General features: G+C 56.7%; 3 protein-coding genes across 10 annotated transcripts in view; 1 reads left to right on the forward strand and 2 right to left on the reverse strand.

Moving 5' to 3' along the window:
- ZC3H18 (zinc finger CCCH-type containing 18) overlaps positions 1 to 8,858 on the reverse strand; it is a 46,467-nt gene extending 37,609 nt beyond the window's left edge. For 5 of the 7 annotated variants that reach the window (XM_050311710.1, XM_050311709.1, XM_050311708.1 and 2 more), the window contains exons 1-2: positions 8,323 to 8,403; positions 2,414 to 3,015 (exon numbers count right to left, since the gene is read on the reverse strand). In XM_050311710.1, the coding sequence (XP_050167667.1) occupies positions 2,414 to 3,001 (588 nt within the window). In that variant the 5' untranslated portion in view covers positions 3,002 to 3,015; positions 8,323 to 8,403. Of the gene's footprint in view, positions 1 to 2,413; positions 3,016 to 8,322; positions 8,408 to 8,812 lie in introns of those variants that run through there. The other 2 variants (XM_050311705.1, XM_050311703.1) reach the window with 2 other exon arrangements.
- Positions 8,859 to 9,435: 577 nt separating this feature from the next.
- Positions 9,436 to 12,010, forward strand: CIDEC (cell death inducing DFFA like effector c). 2 transcript variants are annotated; one of them, XM_050311734.1, is made up of 6 exons: positions 9,436 to 9,454; positions 10,511 to 10,583; positions 10,744 to 10,885; positions 10,980 to 11,129; positions 11,332 to 11,510; positions 11,612 to 12,010. In XM_050311734.1, exons 2-6 carry the CDS (start codon positions 10,534 to 10,536, stop codon positions 11,817 to 11,819), a joined length of 729 nt encoding a protein of 242 aa, XP_050167691.1. In that variant the 5' UTR covers positions 9,436 to 9,454; positions 10,511 to 10,533; the 3' UTR covers positions 11,820 to 12,010. The 2 variants fall into 2 exon arrangements, with proteins under 2 accessions (XP_050167691.1, XP_050167690.1); XM_050311733.1 differs by lacking the exon at positions 9,436 to 9,454 and adding an exon at positions 9,941 to 9,962.
- A 1,093-nt stretch (positions 12,011 to 13,103) lies between these two features.
- ZFPM1 (zinc finger protein, FOG family member 1) overlaps positions 13,104 to 20,169 on the reverse strand; it is a 36,169-nt gene continuing 29,103 nt past the window's right edge. Inside the window, 7 exon segments of the mRNA XM_050311701.1 lie at positions 13,104 to 14,651; positions 14,653 to 15,784; positions 16,014 to 16,163; positions 16,275 to 16,370; positions 16,603 to 16,833; positions 16,951 to 17,160; positions 17,887 to 17,989. Of these exon segments, the coding sequence (XP_050167658.1) occupies positions 13,571 to 14,651; positions 14,653 to 15,784; positions 16,014 to 16,163; positions 16,275 to 16,370; positions 16,603 to 16,833; positions 16,951 to 17,160; positions 17,887 to 17,989 (3,003 nt within the window). The 3' untranslated portion in view covers positions 13,104 to 13,570.

The raw sequence follows: 20,169 nt of genomic DNA on the forward strand, positions 1-20,169 counted from the left end.
CCTTGTTCTATCACTCCATACCCTTGTCCAAAGTCCCTTTCCAGTGTCAGTTTTACACATAAGCTTTTCAGGATAAGTAACACGCATTTTTCCAGTCCTCTCCAGCACATACTTGACACCTTCCCTTCCACTCCTGGGCTCCACACAGGAGTTGTGAACCAGATCAAACAAAACTCTGCGTCATCCCCAGGCTCAGCAGCCCCAGGAAGCAATTCTGGGAGCAGGAGGTTGCTCCAAGATTAAGAACTGCAGGGAATGAGCGTGAAATAACAAAACACCTCTAGAAGTTACTGGAACTTTAAAGCACCAGCCTTTGCCTTTGTTCTCCAGGGAAAAAAACAACCTTCCCTGGCTTTGTTAGGCTGCACCTGGAAAGACAAAAGGAGCTGGTGATGCAGAAGGTAAAGGTATAAATGACCAGAGAGCTGTCAGAGGTTATCAGGGAAGGAAATCAGATTTTCAGGATAAAAGACAGCTAGGTCTTCCCTCTCTCTGCTTCCATTTCTCTGTTTCCAGCACTTGAAACACATCTGGAGAGAGAGAATCTGGATGGGCCTTGCCTGTGCCTGGCAATCACAGTGACAACAGCTTTCTGTGTGGAAAAGATGAGGAAAATTCCCTACTTTGATCAATTTAGCAGCTGGGAAGGAAGGAAAACCCATCACTTGGCTGTAAATAAACAAAGGATCGACAGAAAGGTGGGTTAACAGCCTCTCCTGCTGCATTCCCGAGGGCCAGACACGGAAAGCTCTCCTGAACAGCAACAGATTTAAAAGTCCACACTTATATTCCAATTAAAATTTGCATTAATATTCCCCTCCCTCCACGCCAGGAGTCTGAAAGCAGAATAAAATGCAGAGATCTCCAAAGCTGGGCATGGCATTCAGTGATCCATGAATGGAATAACCAGCTCCACTCTGCTGCTTTCAAAAGAACTGTGTGAAGTCTTGAACAAAAGGGGAAGTATTTATTTCTGTGAGGTCTCCTTGGAATCAGGCAGCTGGGAATGCTGTTATGAGTTAATGTATGAAAACCAGGGTACAGATTCATCTTGTGCTTTGTAAGGACAGGGCTCCCAGGAATGCTCTGGACTCTAAAGGAAAGCATTCATATTTTAATCAAGGAGCAGTCATGGACTCAGGACTCCAGGAAATTTTTTTCCACCTCACAACACACTGGAATTCCTTCTAACTCATCAGAAACACAAAAAACCTTTGGAAAACATGTGTTTAAAATCACCTGCCAGAATGGGCACAATGAAGGAAAATTCCATCATTTTTTAAAATAACTGAATTTGTCAAAGCACCATTAAGAGTAAAAAATACACCAAATATGATTCTTCAATAAAAAGGGAGAAGGGTCTCTCCAGTGAGGCTCCGTGAGCTTCCCGAGCACATGGCCAGATCAGATACACAGGAATGGGGACTGAAGGACACACCATCTACCCTCCTCAGCTTTACAGCCCCACCAGTGACCCCATCTACACTCCACTGCTTCCTTGCCTGTCTCCAGGATATTCCCACAACTTAGTCCAGGTGTGCAGGTCCAATTTTGGAATGGAGAGCCAACCAGGTGCTCTGGACCAGCAACTTCCCTTTCCACTCCCACTATTCAGACTGAATTCCAGACCAGGAGCCCACAGGAGGGTTTTTAATGCTGGAATCACTTTGTCCTGCTTTCATCTGCCTGCAAGAGGGAAAATGGTATTAAGCTGCATTAAACAACTGCTGCACTGCAGAGATTCCCACCTGAAGGCAAACATGGATAAAGATGATATTTTCCCTAATTCCCATGGCAATTAAACCCCATTTTTGATATTTTTGAATAGCTGTATTTGTTCAGGGCTGTGAAACAGGACTGCACATCCCTGAACACATTCCTGAACCATGTGTTAGGTGTTTTCCAGAAAGCCCAGCACCTTCCATTCCTCTTCCACACATCCAGACACTGCTAGATCCCAAGAAACAGCTCAGGTTCAGGGGTCTCCCACACACACCTGATGATCTGAGCACCACAGCCACTCCACAGCATCAAATCTAAACTGATGAGGCAGCTCAGGGACACCTAATCCCTGGCTCAGGGATTTGCTGGCAGCATCATTCCCAAGTCCTCTGGGAGCTGAGGTGGAACAGTTTCTTAAAGCACTGGAGTCCCTTCATATCCAAAGGGAACAAAGCTCTTTTGGGATGCCTCTGACAATATTTGGCACAAAGGTTTGGGACAGCACATGGACCGGGACTTGGTCCATGGAGTGGTCTTACCTCCAGGGAAAAGGGTGTTCCTGGCCCACTTGGGACACAGCTAACATGGATATTCCTGTCACAGGAGGAAGGAATTGCAATCTGGGAGCCACACAGCTCTGAAACACGAGCACAGGTCTCTCCCTGCAGGACTCTGCCCACCTCCTACTTACATCAATTTCTCCATCATCAATTTCTCCATCATCTTCTTCTTTCTTCTTCTCCTTGAGGGAATCCTGGCCATCCTTTTCATCGTCACTTTTGCCGCTGGATTTTTTCTCATCTTCAGCGGCATCATCTCCTTTCTCCTCTTCCTCATCATCCTCCCCAGCAGCTTTCTCCCCGTCCTCCTCCACAGCAGCAGCGCTGGGTTCCTCGGGTACTTCCTCATCATAGTCCAGCTCGTGCTCATCCAGCTCCCGGGTGACTGAGGATGCTTCGTCTCCGAGGTCATTTGTCCTGTCTTCCTCCTCTCCTTTCCGGGGTCGGGGGCTCTTCAGCTCCACGCTCTGCTCGTTGGCGTCGGATTCCTGAGACTTGGCCTCGCTCAATCGATCCTCCTCATCTGAGTGGTTCTCCTCTTCCCTGCGGCTCAGTCCCCTGCCTGGATCCTCCTCCTCGCCCAGGACGCTGCCTTGTCCCCCCTCTCCATCGAGTTCCCGGTCGGAGCCGCTCTCCTTCAGGGCCTCCTCATCGGAAAGCTGCTGGTCCTCTTCCTCAGGAGAGCAGGGGTTTCGCTCAGGGCTGTCGGAAACGTCCATCAGTACCCAAAGGTCTGCAGGGGGAGAAAACATCTCTGGTTATGGGGAAAGACTGGGAAATCAAGGAAGGCTCACCTTGAAGGACTTGTACTCCTGTGTTTTACCTCCTAAAGAAGGAAAAGGTTGTCTGAATTCCTGAAAAGCCAGATTGGACAGGGTCCTGGCACAGGTTGCCCAGAGAAGCTGTGGCTGCTCCATCCTTGGAAGTGTCCCAGGCCAGGTTGGACAGGCTTGGAGCAACCTGGGATATTGGAAGGTGTCCTTCCTTCCCCAAGGCAGGGGGTGGAGCCAGATGAGCTTTAAGGTCCCTTCCGTTCTGGGATTCCATGAATTTATGAACGTGGTTTCTCACAGCATCTTCACGAAGGAAACACAGTTTAAACTGCACAGAGAACTGATTCCAATATTGTCCCAGCGTGGAGTGTGCTACCCTTCACATACAACCATGGAGCCTGGGGTTGGGATTTTACAGAATGGGACTGGAAGAGACCTTTAAGTTCATCTGATTCCACCCCCTGCCATGGGCAGGGACACCTTCCACTAGACCAGTATCTAACTATGCTCTACTCAAGCCCTCAAAGCTGCACAGGTATCAATCAATCAACTAATGAATAAACACAGGGATGATCTCAATATCAACAAGGCCCAGAGAAGCAGAAAAGTCATATTTTGAGCTTCCTACCAGCTCTTCTGGTTTCTCTACACATCTGAATTTGGTTCTTGCTCACGAGTTTTGATTTCCTGACAAATTCAAAGCCAAATTAAAGGCATCAGTTCCCTCCTGGTGCCAGAGGTTCGAGCAGTTCAACAGGACGTATTTGAAGCAAATTATACCCTTAGTGAGCACACAAAGCCTGATGCCGAGTTCATAAATCCTTGGACAAATTGTTATTGGCTTCCAGAGCGAGTTTAGGAACAGGGATTTTAATTGCCCAAGTGCCTGAGAAGTTACTTTGTGTGAACACGAAGGTCAGCCCAGAGAGGCCACCAGAAATATCAAAGCTGTCAGGGGCACACGGATTCAGGAAATTTGCTCTCTGATTTCTTGCAAATAAGCAGCACCAAAACAAAAAAGCATTTAAGTGAAGCAAATGACTTTTTGTGTTTGACATCAAGACCTTCAGAGCGACTGGGGGGAAACAAATATGTTCTTCCCACCAGCTCAGGTGATGAGGATAAAATATTCACCCCCACAGCAGCTATTAAAGCTCTCATAAAAAACCAGAGCATCCATCAGTTGTAATAATTTCCTATTAATTTCCATCAGTAGAAATGATAAGAAACACAATAAATGATGGTCTAAGCGAAAAGGTTCACAAAATCCAGGCAGTGGGTTTTTTTGAGGTGTATTTCCCTGAATTCACAGCAAGTTTCCCTTTGACAACAGGATTTACAACCTCCCTGCTGCCTCTCTCTCCCTCTGCGTTTATATTTCCTCCATCACCTCTTATTCCAAATTATTTTGGGGAGAGCTCAGCCAGGCTCTCCACAGGTTGTTGCTCCAAGTTGCAGAAAAAGATTCCCTAAAACCAACGAGCCAAATTCTGGCTTCAATCTGTACCTGCCCCAAAGCAAAGCCAAGATGTTTTCCTGATAGCAGGAAAAAACCTGGGAGGTGGGAATTCAAAGGAAAACTGCCTAATGATGGAACAGGACAGCAAGTTTAATTCCAGTTTTAAGTGCATGTCCCAAGTGCTGTCCCAGAATAATCTGCAAATCACATCTTATCCCAAATCTCTGAAATCATGAAAGGCTTTTTTGAGGTGTTTTTTAAATCTGGAAATCACAATTTATCTCAAATCTCTGGAATCCTGAAAAGTTGTTTTTGAGGGTTTTTTGGGGGAAATTGTCCGGGTTTTTTGTTCATTTGCGACTCTTTTTTAGTTGCTCTCCTTTAGTTACACATAAAGACAAATACCAAGAAAACCCACGTAAAATGACTACAGGAAAGTATTTTAAATCAAGCAACACTGACTTAAGTGGCAGAGCAGAAACCCCCAGACTTCACCCCTCATCGTAAACTTGGATTTTTTTGTGCCTTAAAACCAAACCAGCTTCCTCCTGTCTTCAAAACCAGTTATAAAGGCAAAAAATTAACTTCTCACCCAGAGATAAGATCATCTGACTTGTAGCTTAGGCAAGAACCAGGAATATAATACTACTTCTCTACAGTAGCCTTTTATCTTTTAAAAACTTCAAAATTCAGGCAATGCTGCCTCTGGTTCCAGCTGCACAACTTTTCCTGGTACAAAACTGGCTTCATTTGCTCAAAGTGTGTCAAGTATTCCTTTCCTGCATGTTTGAAGCTGCCTGGATCAGCACAGGGCACTGGGAATTTCATCCAGGTTCACAAACCCCTCGTATTTCCAGCCTTTTCACGGTGAGGTTTTGGAGTAAATGCAATAATAAGGTGCATTTTCAGCCCAAAAAGTGTCTTTTCCTGTCTCTGGAATCACTTGTAGAAGGCTCAGTGAGCTGAAAGCCTCTTCAAAGCAGGTCACACGTTCTCAGGGAAGAAACTGAGGATTCGGCAGCTAAAATTCCCAACCACTTTCCCTGGTGGGAGCCAGATGGCACTTGCTGTTCCCACAGGTAGAGCAAGACTCTCCCTCCAGCTGTTCCCTCTGGATTCTTGTGCCACCAGCCAGTCTCTGTGTTCCTGCCAGTGCTGGGTTCCAAAATATAAAGTGGAGAAACCCCCTAAACAAAAGACCTGGGGCTTCATCCTCTTGTTTTTGAGTCAGAAAAAAGATTTTAATTACACAACTAAAGAGACAGAGCTGAAGTTCCAGAGCCTGAGCTCTGGAATATTTCAAATTAGGGAATGAAGCATGAGTTGCTCCTTAATTGATCAGTGTTTCATGGTTTGCACAAGGTGGAACAGAAATGCTCCTTCTACTGCCCATCCTCACCTGCAAGGACCTGAAAGCACCAAGGAAATGTCCAATTTCTTCCCACTAAAGTCTCACAGTTTTACTGGAGAAATTTAAAATTACAGATTTCCTCCCTAAAAAGGGGAGGAGAAAATTGAGGAGATGCCACAGAAATTTAAATTCATCTACTTTAGTTCCTTTATAACACATTTTCTTCAAAGCTTAATGATATCCAAGACTTTTTAAGTTAAAGCACAGCACTGAGATTAAGAAGCCTTTGACACGGCTCTAAAAGCAGCGAGAGAAAAGCCCTTTGCCACTTAAGTTGCTTTTTAAACCTCCACTTCAATATTGAAAGTTAATCTCAGGATACATTTTAAATAGTGTTTTTAAACCTTTCACTTCTGTCTGTTGATTTGTCCAAGGCCAAAAGCAGAGGAGTCAGAGTTGGAATTCTGAGCAGCTCTTTTTGCAAGATCAGGCCCAACTCCTTCACTCCTGTCAATTAAACAGCACCAAAAGGTGCAAAACCAGAAGGAAGAAATTCCAACTGATTTTGGACCTGTACCTTGGACACTAAGGCACTGCAGGGCTGGAATGGATGATCCTGGAGGTCTTTTCCTTCTGGATTTGTGGCTCTCAGCACTGCCTGGCGCTGGCAGGAGGCTCAAATCCTGCTCCTTATTGCTCTGTGCTGTTCTGGTTTCAGTTAAATATCATTAAAAGTTTGAGCAGCTTCTCCAATTAAGTCAAATTTAAGCTTTGTGTCCAACTACCTGACGTGCTGCTGCAGGGGCTAAACTGGGAGCAGGTGAACTGGAACCACTGTGGAAGGGATGGCAGCACCTAAAGGATAAAGCTGTGAGTTGTGAGGGATTTGGAACAGCCACCAAGGAAAAAATACTCCTGGGAAGCATTCTTCCCATTCACTAAAATCCTCCCTCCATGGATGAGCCTTTACATAGTGAATAAAAAGCTTTTCCCACAATTTTTTACCCAATGCACTTCGGATATAATATGGGAACTGATGGTTCCAGCACCTCTGGTGGAGCAGGAAGGCACCTATAAAACCCTGGAGCTTGACAGAGTCACCAGATGCAGCCTTAAATCCTGCAAATTTTCAGGAATATGGCAAGAACCAAGTGCATTCCCAACTTCTGTCCCTTCCAGCAGTGACCTCACAGCCCTGGGGTGGGGGTCACAGGATGGATGGAAAGGAAAGAAGTCAGAAAGCTCTCTGCTTCAGGCTGAAATCTTTGGGATAAAAGGATAAAACCACATGATATAAACAATTAAATAGCTGATGCGAAATGGAAATGTTCCTGTTAATCAGATCCATGGAATCCAGGGGTCAAAGCAGAACAGAAGTTCTAGAGCAGGGTCTAAGTCCAGCCAGGAAAAATGAGGGAGCTGAGGAGAATGAATGGGAATGTGCTGACAGGACAGGTGAGGAAAAAAAGGCAGCACAAAAGATTTAGGGAACAAAGACCTGGAAAAACTGAGGCAAAGCAGAAACGAAGGGCAGGAACCACCATGGGGGAAAACATGGAAAAGCAGCGACAACAGGAGGAGAAGGGAATGAAGTGCCTCAGGATCCAGGAAAGGAGCAACATGAAACACTTCTGTAGACCAAGAGCAAAACTAGTCCTGCCTTGATGGAAACTTGGGTCGTTAATAGGGTTAATTAACCAAAACACACATTTCTCTACCATCCTGAGGGAGCTCCAACTTGGAGGATGCACAGGAAACTCAGCAGCTGCCAGGGAAGCTTTTAATGCAGAAAACTGAGCTGCCTTTTAGTATTAACTTCAGAGATCTGTTGGTGGGAGCTGAGTTTTACAGAAGAGCTGGAGAGCTCCAGTGTGGCTTTGAGTCAGGTAGACTCGGAAACATGAAGGGAAAAGCAGCTGGAATTTGTTTTCACAGCGTAACTGATTTTCCTACTGCTCCTTCCTGCAGCAAATGCTCATTTTGAGTTATCAGTGCCTCAGGGAAAGAGAAAGCCAGCACAGGTATACCTGTGTCCTGCAGGATTTGGGGATAATCCCACTGGAAAGGCTAATTGTGCTCAGACACTGGATCAGCAGTTTGGCCAAGAGTTGTCTGGGTTAGACCGTGATCCTTTTCCTGAGTGCAGGCAAACCTTCGGAAGGCCAGGGGAAAGAATTCCCACCTTGGAGGTGGCTGCACTTGCTACAGCGCTGGGAAGAGACAACTCACCTCAGAACTGACCCCACGGGTGATGGAGCCCCAAAATAACTTTAGAATTGACCCTATGGGTGATGGACCCCCAAAATGACCTCAGGACTGATCCCTCAATTGAGGGACCCCCAAACACATCTCGGAACTGACCCCAACTCCCCAACCCCATCTCAGAACTGCTCCCCACGTACAGCTGGTGCTCTTGTGGGTTCCCCACTTTGTCTCCCCACCCTGGCCCCCCCTCACCTCACTGGGCCTCCTGCCAGGCTGGGGGTCCTTCTACTGTGCCCCCCGGGCAGGGGCTGCTGGAGCTCTCCCTGTTCCCACCTGCCTGGGGAGGAAGAACAGTCAGGGCCGTCCGGACCCCCGGGGTCTGGCCCCTTCTCCAGGAGTCACCCACCTCCCGCCCCAGCCCCCCCCGGGCTCTGCCCCAACACTCACCCCAAACCACGGCTCCCCCCAAAGCCGGGGACGCCCCTTCCCATTCAGCATCCCAAAGGAACAGGGGGGATCCACTGCTCACCCCTCCCCCCAAATTCTCTTCGGACTCCCGCCGTCCCCCAGAGATCCCCTGTCTCCAGGGCGCCCTCTACCCCGGTCCCCCTCTGTGGTCGCCCCTTCCGCTCCCCTGCCCCGCCGGGGCTGCCTCCGCCTCTGCGCCCCCCTTCCCCGCGGTGCCCAGGCCCTGCCCCCCCGTGCCTGGCGCTGAGCCGCGGCGGCGCGGGCGAAGCCTCACCGGCGGGCGGGGTCCGGGGTCCGTGTGCGCGGCGGGGCCCGGCGGGGGCGGCGCGGGGGCGGCGGGGCCGGCGGGGCGGGGGGAGCGGCGCGGGGCGGGCGGCGGAGCGGCCTCTACTCGCGGCGGCGCAGGGCGGCCATGGCGTGACGTCATCCGGCCGCGACGGGCCCGGCGCCGGTTGGGGAGGGGAAGGGCGGGAGGCGCGCGCGCGCGCGCGCGACTGCGCGAGGGCCGCGCCTTAAAGGGGCCGCGCCCGGGAAGGCCGGGGGAGCGCGGGGGGCGCGCACGGGCTGCGGGGGCGCGGGTGGACGGAGATGTGCGCGAGCGCGCGCAGGGAGAGGCGGGCAGACCCCCCCCCCCGCTGTTCAGGCGCTCGCGGGCGCGCGCGCACGTGCACGGAGGAGGGATGCGCGCACACGCACACGGGTGCACGCTCGGGTGCGCGGACGTCCGTGGGTGCACACGGGTGCAACACACGGAGTGCGCGTGGGTGCGCACTCGTGCGCGCGGGCAAGGGGCACTCGCGTGTGCCCGGACGCGCAGGAGGTGCGCGTGTGTGGGCACAGCTGTGCGTGGGCACGCAGGCACGCGGGGGACAGAAAGGCTGAGCACGGGTGCACACAGCGAGAGGCACACATAGATGTACGTGGGTGCACACGCGTGTTCGCATAGGGAGAGAGACACGCGTGTACGCACAGACGTGTGCAGGTACATTCATGGGCACACACGCGTGCGCTCAGGGAGGGGGCACGCGTGGCCGTACAGATGTTCGTGGGTGCGCGCACACACATACAGCTGTGCACACACCCCTGCACATCTGGAGGGGATGCACATGGGTAGAACACGCGTGTAGCTGGCGACAGGCATGTGCAGAGACGGGTATGACCATGGATGCACACGTGGCGTGCCCACGTGAATGTGTGTACTGGGAGGGGGCTCACTGGGGCACTGGGAGGGGGCCCAGTGGGGCACCAGTTCGGATCCCCCCTCACCGCTCCAGCAGTGACACCCTGGCCCCGCAGGCGCCCAGAGGGATTGGCTGAGGCAGGAGGGGAGTGGCCGGGTGGGAGGAGTGTCCGTGGCAGGTATATAAGGTGAGGTGGGATGGGTGGGGGTGACCCAGGAAGAGAAGTGTTGGTGTGTGCTGGAGGTGAGGGACGGGGACGGGGACGGGGACGGGGACGGGGACGGGGACGGGGACGGGGACGGGGACGGGGACGGGACGGGGACGGGGACGGGGACGGGGACGGGGACGGTCCAGGTTCATTGGACCCTCTTATGAGGACCCTGGCTGGAGATACGCCTGGAGCCCCCCCAGCAGGCTCCTGGCTGGATACATATCTCGATCAGCAGGGTTGGGAGTGCTCCCAGGGGTGTCTCTGACTCCCAATGTCCTGGCTGTCCCTGCTGAAGATCCTGAAACGTAAACACATCCCAGTGCTGGTGTCTCACCTTTGCTCCAGTGCTGACTCAGGGCCCCGTGTGTCCCTTTGCGCAAGAGCCGTGCTGGCAGGGGACTCTGGCCGGGCGGGCACCGCTGGCCAAAGGGCAGGAACAGCCCCTGTAAAGGCAGCGGGACCAGAGCTGAGCACGGGAAGTGCCACTGGGAAGGTCTCCTGGAGCAGAGGGGAGTGAGAGGTGCTGGTGGGAAGAGGTCTCCTGCAGTGGACAGGACCACTGAATTCTTCCTCCCCACAGGCTGCTCCGTGCTCCTGGCAAAGATGGATTATGCCAAATCCCTGAGCCAGCGCCTGGCTGCCCCCGTCTCCAGGTAAGTGCCGTGGAGTCACTGTTCCCAGGAGTGGGGACACTGGAGCCCTCCCTGCTTTGGCACCGCTTGACTCCCCGAGTGATGTGCTGCTCCAGAGTCCTGGGGTGCTGGGAGACAGTGACGGGACTCAGGACACCCCAATCCCTGTATCCCTCCCCAGATGTGTCTCGGCAAGTGCCTCCATGACCCAGCAGCTGCTGGCAAGCCCGGCCCCACCGCCCAGGCCCTTCCGTGTGTGCAATTGGGACCGGAGCCTGCGCAAGGGCATCATGGCCCCGAGCCTTGCTGAGCTGGTCAAGCAGGTGAGCTGGGGGTCTATCTGTCCAGGGTCTGTCTGTCCCAGGTGGGAGGTGGGCTGGCTGGCCCCAGCCCTGCTCACCCCCAGCTCCCCTGCAGACTCAGAGTGCCCTGGCCATGCCGGGTCCCATCTCGCTGGTGCTGGATGAGGATGGAACTGCGGTGGAGACTGAGTCGTTCTTCCGGACGCTGGAGGAGGGCACGGTGCTGATGGCCCTGAGCAAGGGGCAGAGCTGGGCTGCCTCCAAGGTGAGTGGGGGGGAGAAGCAGGAGGCTGCTTTGTCCTATCTATCCCATGCTGGGATCAGGTGGGATGCTGGGTGAGGTGGGACCAGCTCTCCCTAGACTCCTGGCCACCAGTTGAGTCTCTCTATCCCATGCTGTGATCCGTGGGGAGGTGGGACTGGGAGGATGGTGTAACACTGGGCGACTGTGGCCCTGCTCCCCCTAGACTCCTGGCTACCAGCTGTCCCGCAAGCCCTCTCGGAAGATCGATGTCGCCTGTGTCACCTTCGACCTGTACAAGACCCATCCAAAGGACCCAGGCTGCCTTAACGTCAAAGCCACCCTCTATGGCACCTACAGTGTGTCCTACGACCTGCAGTGCTACGGTGCCCGGCGCCTCATGAAGTGAGTGCTGTGGGGCTGGGATGGCTCTGGGAGCGGGAACACTGCACCCCCTGCTCCGTGGGGTGGCAGGAGGGACGCTCACCACCTTTCTCTCTGCCCAGGGAAGCTCTGCGCTGGACACTGTTCACCATGCAGGCCACAGGCCATGCCCTGCTCGGCACCTCCTGCTACATGCAGCAGCTCCTGGATGCCACCGAGGAGCAGAAGGAAGAGGAGAACAGCCTGGCACTGCCCAACCTCCTGCCCCGCAACCTCCCAGCCCTGCCCTCCAGCCTCTCAGCCCTGCCCCGCAGGAAGATGCTGCAGTGAGGGCTGGGTGTCCTGTCCCCCCTCCTCCATACCCCCCAGTCACTGGGGATCCCACACCCTACTAGGTCAATGCCTGGGGCAGTGCCCACCACAGCCTTTCCTTGCACTCCGCTGGCTGAGCGTGACCAGACCTGCTCTGAAACAGCTGCTGCTCTGTAAATATATTTATTTAAATAAAGTTTCCCTGAATTTAGTTCCATCTTCTGTCATCTTTGTGGGGGACACACAAGCCCCTTGCACTACTTGGCACTCGGGGTGGGGGTGGTGTAAGAGCATGTGAGGACGGGAACTCTTGCAAACTCTTCCCAAGGGAGCTGCTGCCTTTGCCTCCTCCCTGGCACCCAGAGCCTGGCTCCCACCTCCTAGCACAGAGCTGAGACTCCTCTGGCATTGCAGACAACCCTGAGGAGGGCATGGGGCAAACCCCAAACCCACTGGCCTGTGGCAGCTGGCCCCAAGCCTGTTCTTGTTCCATTTGAAGGGATAGAAGATGCCCCTGCTCCTTGTGTTCCAGACTGTCCAGGATTGGCACAGAGGGACGCTGCCTCTGTCCTGGAGGGGGTGTTCCAGTCTCTGGGGTCCTCAGCCCCCTTGGCAGCCCTGTGCAGGGAAAGCTGCTGTGACCCCCCAGCCTTGCACAACCCCAGGGGCTGGTGCTGCCCCAGCCATGTCCATGGGGATCACAACAGCCCAGCAGCTCCAGGGATACCAACTGGGAAACAAACAGAGCTGGGGGCACGGGGTTCCATTGACCTAGCACTTGGGGACTGTACTTGAGTGGGGATGGAGAGCCCAGAAGGGTCCCTAAAGCACAATCCCTGCCAGAGAGGGCAGGATGAGGGGGAACAACCCACTGCCTGCCTGTGCTTACTGGGAGCTGTGGGGAGATGAGAAGCCATGCTCTGGGGGTCCTTAGGGACATTCTCCCCTGACACACTGCAGGGCACACATGACCTGAGCCACACTCACCTGGACATCCACTGCAGGGTTCTGGAGCTCCGGTGCAGGAACTTATGGTGTGGGAGAGACCTGAGCCCCACCTGTGGCTGTGGGAGCTTAATTAGCCTGATAATTAATGAGCCATCAGCCTGCAGCCGAGCACCAGCTGCGCCCAGTCTGGGGGTGGCTGCATTGCCCCATGGCACAGGTGTGTGACACCCCTGGTGCCAGGGGCAGTGTGGGGACATCGTGCCCTGCTGTGCTATTGCCACTCTCCCCATCCCTTGTCCCTACAGGGTGACAGTGGCCATGCCAGCCACTGCAGTGTCCCCTCCCTCACACAGGTGTTTATTAGACATATTTATTTCTGTACACACTTATACACAAGCTCCATCTTCGCCCCCAGTGCTGTCTCTGTGCAGGCTCTGCTCTGCAGTAGGGGCAACTCCCGTGTTTTCCAGGGTCTGGAAATGCCATAGCCCCCACCCCAACCCTGTAGTGTCTACCTGGGGGCAAAGCCTCCCTACAGCACCCAGGGCAAGGCTGTGCACCTTCCCCCTGCCTCAGTTTCCCTGCCTGCAGCAGGGGCAGAGGTGGGTGCTGACCCCCCCTCAGCACCACGCTCCCCACCACAGGGTCCTCAGACCCCTGAGCTGGGGTGAAGTTTGGGGCTTCAGATACTGAAGCTGTCCCAGAAGAGCCTCCTGGGGGTCCTCCATCACATCAACCCCTGCAACAGAGGGGTGTCAGGCACTGGTCCCCTTCCCCCAGCCTCTGCAGTCCCCCGAGCAATGGTGGGGGGCGTGGGGGGGTTACTTGACGTGCTCGGCGGCGTGGGAGGAGCAGTAATACTTTTTGTGGGCGATGAAGGTGGAGAGGCTGCTGAACTTGATGTTGCAGAGGCGACAGTACCTGTGGTTGCCGTTGGGCACGGGGCCGGGCACAGCCTTGGCCGGGGGGGTCTGCACCCCCCTATCCGTGTAGGCGGGGGGCGTGGGGGGCTTGCGGGCAGCTTCCCGCAGTGCTTCGGGGCTCCTGGCGAGGAGGGGGCCGGGGGATGCGGGGGGCCGGGGGCTGCCGCTGCCATCCTGGCCCTCCTTGGCACTGCAGCTGTCCCGGCGCAGGCGGGGCGCAGGCGGGCGAGGGGGTGACGCAGTGGGCAGAGGGGGCTCGGGTGTCCTGCCAGCACCGGGGGCCAGGGTGTCGGGGACCCCCTGCCCGGCCACTGCCGGCTTGGCCACGAAGAGCCCGTGGGCATTACGGAAGTGCTCGAGGAGGTCGCCCTTTATGGCCCCGTTGAGGGGACAGTAGGGACAGGCAGCGAGAGGTCCCTTGGCCCCCGGAGGTGGCAGGGGACTCTTGGGGTGATGCTGCAGTGAGTCCGCCCCGGCATAGGGGATGCCGGGGCTGCCCGCCGGGGCTGCCCTCACCCGCACACCCTCAGGGTCCCCCTCACTGGGGCTGCCAGGGCTGCGCCGCCCCTTGAGGGGGGCGGGCATGGCCCCCTTCATCTTCTGGAGGTGCTCGAGGGTGCGGGGCTGCAGTGGGGTGGCCGGGCACTGGTACTTCTTGTGCACCAGGTAGGCGTTGAGGCTGTTGAAGCTGATGCGGCACGCGGTGCACTCGTGGTAGTCAGCCAAGGGCAGCAGCGGTGCTGGTGTTGGTGCCGGTTCACTCTGCCACCGTGGCTTCTTGCTCAGGTCGATGGGACCCTCTGCATCGGGGCTGGTGCGGGGCGAGGGGGCAGCCCTGGGTGCGTCAGGGGCTGGTGGCGGGTCGGGGGCCGGTGGGGGCTCAGCAGGTCGGTGTGCGGCCCCGTGGATCTCGTAGAGCTTGCGGCGTTTGCGGGTACGCAGGGGCTGGGGCAGGAAGGGCACTTTGGGGGCAGCGGGGCGGCGCAGTGGGAGGATCGTGGCGGGAGGCGCAGTAGAAGCGCTTGTGCACCACGTAGGTCTCGTGGCGGCTGAAGCGGATGTTACAGGCCTCGCACAACGTCTTACTGGGGTCCTCATCCCCCTCGTCCCCCGCTGAGCTGCCGGGGCTCTGGCTGTCCTCGCTGCATCGCCCAGATCCCCCTTCTGCCTCGGGGGATCCTGCTTTGCCACCCCCCTCTTCTGCCTTCACCTCTGGCGCAGTGGTCGGTGGTGTGGCATTGCAGCCGGCCTCCCCATCCCCTGCTGGTGTCCCCTGCCCGTTGCCCGCCGGGGGGGACAGCAGTGTCCCCGGGGCAGGAGGACCCTTGGGTACCCCGGGGGGTGCTTTGAGCTTGCGTGCCCCGGGTGGGCTGTCCTCAGCCAGGTGCCGGCTGGAGCAGTACAGGCGTTTGTGCACGTAGTAGTTGTTGATGTTGTTGAAGGTGATCTCGCACTCGAAGCAGGTGGCACCCTTGGGCACTGGCGTGCCTGTGTAGATGGTGGGTGGTACGGTGCCCCCATGGCCCTGTTTCAGCCTGCTGTGCACCAGCTCTGACATCTTCGCCAGGATCTCCGATGCCTGTGGCACCACCGCAGCTTCGTGGCCGAACACGTACTGGGGGAGGAAGACGGTGCCACCGGCTGTGCCCGTCCCTGGCTCGCTGGGCACTGGGCTGGAGCCCGGCGTGGGGCTGGTGAGCTCCAACTTGACCTTGGCCGAGGGCAGGCTGCGGGGGGACGAGGTCCGGGAGCCGGCGTCGGGGCTGCCGGCCCCCTCCCCGCTTTTCGGTGCCTCCGCCTCACTCACCGGGCTGCCGGCAGGCTCCTCCTTGATGCGGACAGTCTCACCGGAGGTGGAGGAGGAGGAAGAGGATGATGATGCTGATGAAGGCCCTTCCCCATTCTGTGGCTGGGCTGCTGGTGAGAGCTTGCCAGCCCTGGCACTGGGGGGTGAGGCAGGTGGTGCTGGGGGCAGTGCGGCATCGGAGGCGGGCAAGGGGGTGGGCGGGGGGCCGGGCAGCACCATGTGCTGGGGCAGTGCCGGCAGCCCCTCAGGCAGGAACGCTGGCAGGCTGCACTTGCGCAGGGACGCGTTGTTCGGCTGGCTCAGCCCTGCCAAGGGACAGAGGCACCAGTGTCACTGACAGCCCCAGGACAGGAATGCTGCCCTGTCCCCTGTTATCAACACCCCTAGCACAGCGATGCTCGCCCTGTTCCCCATTCCCAACACAGTGACACTGCCCCATTCCCACCTCCCTCCCTGTCACCAGAGCCTGCTGGGGACAAGTCCTCAGTGCCAATGCCATCCCAAATCCCCTGTGGCCACAGACCCAGCACTCACCAGGACCGAGGGGTTTGGCAGCAGGAAGGGCTGATCCAGGGGAGAACACCTCGCCCTTGGAGCCCGGCTGGCAGATCATGTGGTTGGTGACCAGGTGGCTGTATAGGATGTCCCTCGTGGTGGAGATGAAGCCGCAGCTGTGGCAAACACCTGTTGGGAACATGGCATGGGCTGAGCGGGTACCTGGCAGGGCAGGAAGAGCCAGTGCCCATCCCCAGGCTGTGCCAGAGGGGACAGGGATGTTCCCATGGGAACACTCACCGTTCAGGGTGTCCGTGTGCACCTTAAGGTGCCGCTCACAGTTGGCTTTGGTGGTGAAGGCAGACAGGCAGATCAGGCAGACGAATGGCCGCTCTCCTGCAGGACATACGGACACTCAGGAAGGGCAACAGGGACCAAAGGGACACCCCACAGTGCCAAATCCCTCCATCTTTACAGGGGTGAGATGGTGGAAGACCTACAAGTGCCCCAAACCAGCGACCCAAATGGGGAGTATCTCACTGAACTGGTCACCATGCTGCCACCCCACAGCCTCCCTTGCCCCTCCACCCAGACAAGGACTGCCGTGCCATGCCATGCCATGCCATACCACTGTGGCTCCGCATGTGGATCTCCAGGGAACTGGCACTGGGGCAGCTCTTCTTGCACTGGGGGAAGGGGCAGACGCGCTCGTTGGGATACGTCTCCTTGGGCTTCTCATCCAGGGCCGGTGAGCCAGCGCCGGCACTCTGCCGGCTGGCGCAATAGTACATCAGGTGGGCTTGGAGGTTGCGCTCACTCCGGTACCAGATCCCGCAGTCCTTGCACGGGAAGACATCCTCTGCAAAGGGGAAGAGACAAGGGACATGCACCACTTGTATTACGGGTTTGGGAGCCCTGGCAGGGCCATGGTTCCAAGGGCTGTGCCGTGTCCCCTCCACGTGTCCCCAGGACTCACTGTTGACCACGGCGGTGGCCAGGATGGCGGCCATGCCAGCCTGCTGTGGCAACAGCTGGATGTCTGAGTGCAGCGCCGCCGGGTACAGGGATTCGCCAGGCTCTGCCTTCACCCCGTGGTTGGGGACAGCCGGTGGCTCTGCCACCACAAAGGCACTCACGTGCTCATCCTCCCGCAGTGCGCGTGTGGTCCGGCACCACAGAGCTTCATCTGGAATGGGGGGACAGCGGTCAGCGTGGATCCCTGGACTCCATCCTGCTGTCCGCGTGGCTCTGGGACACCCTGTCCCCTCTGTCCCGCCTTGTCCCCGCTGTCCACGCAGTGCCCGGTGTTTCCTCCCAGCCACGGCCTGGAGGTGGCGGTGTCTGCCCGTGTCTGAGCCCTGCACGGCCGTGCCTGTCCCGAACAGCTGCTCCCGCTTGTGTCAATCCCTGCACATATCCATGTGCCCATTCCCGCGCCCATCCCTGAGTCCACCCTTATGCCCATACCCGTGCCCATCTTTACAACCATCTCTGCACTCATCCCTATGGCAATCCTTGTGCCTACCTCTGCGTCCAGCCTTACATTCATGCTTACACCCACCCCTATGTCTCCCTGTTTCCATGCCTGCATCCATTCTTACACCATCCTTGCACTCATCCCTATATCCATCTCTTAGTCTACCCTTACACCCATGCCTGTGCCACCCTTGTACCCATCTCTATACCCATCCTTACATCTGTGCCATCCCTGAACACACCCCTGCACCCATCCCTGTGCCATCCCTACATCCATCCCTGCTGGGACCCTCCCCAGCCCTTTTGGCATCAGACAGTCAGAGAGGCTGGGACAGGGGACGAGCCCAGGGACGACCAGAGAGAGGACATGGAGAGCAGACACTGGGGTCATGGATGGGGACACTTTCTCTGAACCCCCACAGACACTGGTACCAACCCTTCCTGTAGATGACCGCATTGGCATCGGGCTCTCCGGGCACGAGGGGCAAGCGGGACAGCCAGCAGTTCTCATCCCCCAGCACCAGCGTCACGGGTGGGCTCTGCCAGGGTAGGGACAGGGGTCAGCACCACTCCCCATAACATGACAGGTTCACAGTGAGGGGCTGCCAGGGGGGTCACAGCGCTCCCTGAAATGGGCTAGGGTCATGGTGAGGGGGTGCCAGGGTGGGGTCAGGGTGAGGGGCTGACGGGGGTGGTCACAAGCACTCCCCAAAACAGGCCGGGGTCACGGTGAGGGGCTGCCAGGGGTGGCCACAGCACTCCCCGCTCAGCCGCTGCCCAGCTCTGGCTCCCTGCATTCTAATGAATATTAATGAGCATAAGGGGGGGGGAAATTAATCTCCCTGATCCTCCGATGGCTGCTGCAGTAACGATATGAAATCTAATTATCCATCCCAATATTTCCAACCCCTCCAACTCAGCCTGACAGTCGCAGCCGGTTGGGGCCTTATCACTGCCAGGAGCCCAGTACCAGCAGCATGATAACCCCCCCCAACATGCGTGTCAGGCACTTGCACACGTGTGTGAGGTGCTTGCACACGCCTGTGCATGGCCCACAGTGCTGGGGGAACCCACCTGGCACATGGGGGCTGGAGACATTGGGATGGGCACATGGGACACAGGGATGGGTGCTGTGGCCTGAGCACCCTTGGGGACCATGGTGGAGGAGGGAGAGGACGGTCCCTTTGGAGTTTTGCTGTGCATGGGGGAAGCTGTGGGTAACCCCTGATGGAGGGAAGTCCCTGCAGTGCCCAGGAGTCCTTCAGCACCCCGAGGTACTCCCAGCACCCCAAGGGAGCTCTCAGCACCCCAAAGTGTTCCCAGCACCCCAGGGTGCCCACCCCAGCTCCCCTCAGCGGCCCCAGCCCCTGCGTCAAGCCCTTCCTTGTTCTCCCTGGAACAAAGAGGTCGGTGTCTCCGCTCCACACCGGCTGATAACCATCAGAAACCCTATCTGCTCCGCATCCGCCGGGATGGCGCATGGGCACGGCCCTGTGCCCTCGCTGCACCCCGGGCTGGGCGGCCGGGGGGGACATGGGGCAGGGATGGAGTTGGGGGACAGCCCCGGGGGGGGCTCCACAATTCCTTGGCACCCCCAGGCTGGCTCTCAGCGGATTTCCATGCCCTCCTGAGCACTGATGTTTTGGGGGAGCCCTGTGGGACCAGCTGGGGGCAGGCAGGGATCCTCCTCCTCCTCCTCTTCCTCCTTCTCCTTTTCCTCCATTAGCAAGCCATAGGCACACACGATGCCACAGATGCATTAAAGCCACCGAGTGTTCCCAGCTCCCACTAAAAGCCCAGGGTGGGATAATCTCCCACATGGAGATGAGGAGCAGAGCCGGGCAGGATTTGGGGGGACCCCCTGCACTCCCTCCCCGCCGCCAGCAACAAAGACGAAGGGACCTGAGGGCGACAGCCCATATCAGGGATGGGGCTGCGATTCCTTCCTCCCTTCCCTGAGCAGAGATAGGGAGGGAGGTGAGTGGCAGAGGAGAGCAGGGCTGGGAATCATCAGCCGGGCTCGATAAGGGAGCTGCTGAAATGGGAGCAAAAATATTTAGACAATAAATGAAGTATCAGAAAAAAGCCGCGCATATCTTTGAGAAATCAATCATCCTGTACCGGGTGTCTGGACACACGGCGCCAACCGGGAGATAGGGAGCCAAACTGGGCAGATAAGGGTTAATCAAGGATTTAATTCAGCAAAGATAAACGGGCCTGAGCTAAAAAAAAAAGAAAAAAAAAAAAGAGCAAGGGAGAGAGGAGGAGGAGGAGGAAGAGGTGGAGATGGAGCCAGGCCACGAGGATCCTGGGCTCGAGCTGCCTGTGTGTGGCTTGGGGGGGATGTGGAGGGAAGGATGTGGCTGGGATATGAGGAGTCAGAGCCTAAAACACACCCATGTGCATATTCATGGATACACCCCCCCTCTCTTCTGCTGCTTATCCCAGTGATGGCACCAACAAGCAGCAACTGCCACCAGCCCCTTGGTGCCACCTTGGTGCCTCCTCTCCTGCCCCTTCGCCACTGCTGCTGGTGCTTTCCAGGCATAACCAGAGTCCCCAGGGAGCAAATTTGAGGTGGGAAATGCAGATCCCATGATTATCCACAGATAACCAAGTGACCTGTAGCCCTGTAGAGGGGACAGCCAGCACCCTGTCCCGCTGCCCATGGGAATGCTCTCATCTCAGTGTATGGCAGGGAAACCTCCTGGGCACCCAA

The sequence above is a fragment of the Myiozetetes cayanensis genome, unplaced genomic scaffold (genome assembly GCF_022539395.1).
Source record: "Myiozetetes cayanensis isolate MyiCay16 unplaced genomic scaffold, myiCay2020 scf16, whole genome shotgun sequence".
Taxonomy (NCBI): domain Eukaryota; kingdom Metazoa; phylum Chordata; class Aves; order Passeriformes; family Tyrannidae; genus Myiozetetes; species Myiozetetes cayanensis.

What these genes read in the sequence shown, in the direction of transcription:
- CIDEC (XM_050311734.1), top strand. Translation starts at nt 10,534, where the DNA reads ATGGATTATGCCAAATCCCTGAGCCAGCGCCTGGCTGCCCCCGTCTCC. An exon ending in AGAGCTGGGCTGCCTCCAAG is followed by an intron (nt 11,130 to 11,331) that starts GTGAGTGGGGGG and finishes TGCTCCCCCTAG; the next exon opens with ACTCCTGGCTACCAGCTGTC. An exon ending in GGTGCCCGGCGCCTCATGAA is followed by an intron (nt 11,511 to 11,611) that starts GTGAGTGCTGTG and finishes CTCTCTGCCCAG; the next exon opens with GGAAGCTCTGCGCTGGACAC.